This window comes from Rhea americana, unplaced genomic scaffold (assembly GCF_003343005.1).
Source record: "Rhea americana isolate MKP2758 unplaced genomic scaffold, rheAme1 scaffold_714, whole genome shotgun sequence".
Lineage (NCBI taxonomy): Eukaryota > Metazoa > Chordata > Aves > Rheiformes > Rheidae > Rhea > Rhea americana.
In genome coordinates this window covers 29,211-30,871 of record NW_028186884.1, presented here as the reverse complement: position 1 = coordinate 30,871, position 1,661 = coordinate 29,211, and the positions used below count along the sequence as shown (strand labels likewise).

The window sequence follows — 1,661 nt, the reverse complement described above, 5'->3', positions numbered from 1 at the left end:
GAGACCTCCTTCAGCCCCGCACGCTCCCCGCACCTCGTACCGCCCTGCACCTCGTCCACGCTCCCTTCCAGGCACCACGTTTGCATCCACTGGGAAGAGCTTGCAGCAGAACCACCCACCAACGCTCTGCCGGGGCTTCCTGCAGCCTGCTGCCCCAACCGCGCGCAGCGTTCCCAGCCCCGTTCGCCCAACGGCCCTGCAGCGCGCGGTCCTCCCGCACCCCGGAGCTCCTGGGTTCTCCCCCTCTCTGAACACGGGTGCGAAGGGGAGCCAGCCCCGAAGCAGACCTCCTGCAGCACCCGGCTGAGGCTGCTGCCTCTTCTCGAGGCCCAGATCTTAGATGAACATAGTCGGAGCACGTCCGCTGCTCTGGAGCGGGCCCTACGCAAATTACGAAGAAAACGCTGCAAAGGTTTTCCACGTGCAAAGCGAGCCGCTTACCTTGAGCCTCTGCACGATCTCTTTGATGTCATCRGGGCCGCCCTCAGCTGCCCGGATGAAAACATGGTCCCCGCGGCCATAGAAGATCTTGATGGTGGAAACGTCGGCGGTCCAGCCGATCACGTCCCCGCAGAAGCAGTTGAACACCACCTCCTTGGTGCTCAGGTCGAGCAGGACGACGAACTCGTTGGAGATACCCAAGACGCAGTCAATCTCTGCCCCCTGGGCAAAGTCCTGCGCGGAGACGCGCCACGCTATGGCTCCCACGCTGTGCTGCTCTGCCCCCGCCCGGGCTTTCGTCTTCTCCTTCTTCTTGGAGGCGAGCGAGATGAGGTTGAACTTCCCGGTGGAGTCGATGGGCGTGTTGGTGACGCAGTTCTCGGCCAGGTCCTTCAGGTACTCCTGCCGCGTCCGCGTCGCCATGGTGTGGAACTTGTCCGACTTGTGGGCGGCGTTCTCCGCGTTGATCACCTTGGCCAGCAAGAAGTCTCTAAAGACGTCGGACTTGCGGAAAGTAACGCCGCTGGGGATGGGCGGCCCGAAGGGCGGGACGTCTTTGGATCTGGTCACAGCCACGCTTTGCGGAGGGGGGGAAAAGGAAAATCACTCGGGAGCACCCCGTCCCCCCGCCCGGCCAGCGGCCCTGCCGAGCCCCCTCGAAGGGTCGGGGAGCTCCTAGCTCCCCGCCCCGCTSCCTGCCCGGGGGTGCCGCGAGCAGAGCCGCCGCTTCCAGGGGGCTCGAGGCGCGGGAGCAACCCCCAGAAGCGCCGCCCCCGCCCCACACGGACGCAGCAACGTGCCCGGCCTCGAGCCGCGCCAGCCCCGGAGCAGCCGGGCAGCCGGGCCGGGCGCTGCGCGGCGCAGGAGCAGCAGCGGGTCGGCTCACCTGTAACAAACGCTGTCCGTGCAAGGGCTGTGCACGCGGACGATGATAAAGACGTGCTGGAAGTGCGATCGGATGTTCTGGGGAGTGAAGGGCAACGCTCCGGGCTCTTGGAAGATGATCGTAACTATGTCGTTTCCTATGTGCCTCTTCCTCAGCAGCTAGCGAGGTCAGGGGAAAAGAGAAAACGCATCAGCAGTGCCGGCGCCCGCGGCGCGGCCGTCTCCGAGCTCCTCCGAGCCCCCCRCGCGCGCCCCCCGGGGCTCACCTGCTGCCTGTTGTTGGGGGTATACGGGAGCATGGTGGAGACGTGGAACATGATCTCGTAGTCCTGGTA

At 65.5% G+C, this 1,661-nt stretch overlaps 1 protein-coding gene across 1 annotated transcript in view; it reads right to left on the bottom strand.

Moving 5' to 3' along the window:
* Positions 1–1,661, bottom strand: part of LOC146586104 (signal-induced proliferation-associated 1-like protein 3) — a gene marked incomplete at both ends in the record, with an annotated part of 6,866 nt that overhangs the window by 2,821 nt on the left and 2,384 nt on the right. The window contains 4 exons of the mRNA XM_085321838.1: positions 34–89; positions 442–1,018; positions 1,328–1,485; positions 1,593–1,655. Of these exons, the coding sequence (XP_085177964.1) occupies positions 34–89; positions 442–1,018; positions 1,328–1,485; positions 1,593–1,655 (854 nt within the window). The remainder of the gene's footprint in view (positions 1–33; positions 90–441; positions 1,019–1,327; positions 1,486–1,592; positions 1,656–1,661) is intronic.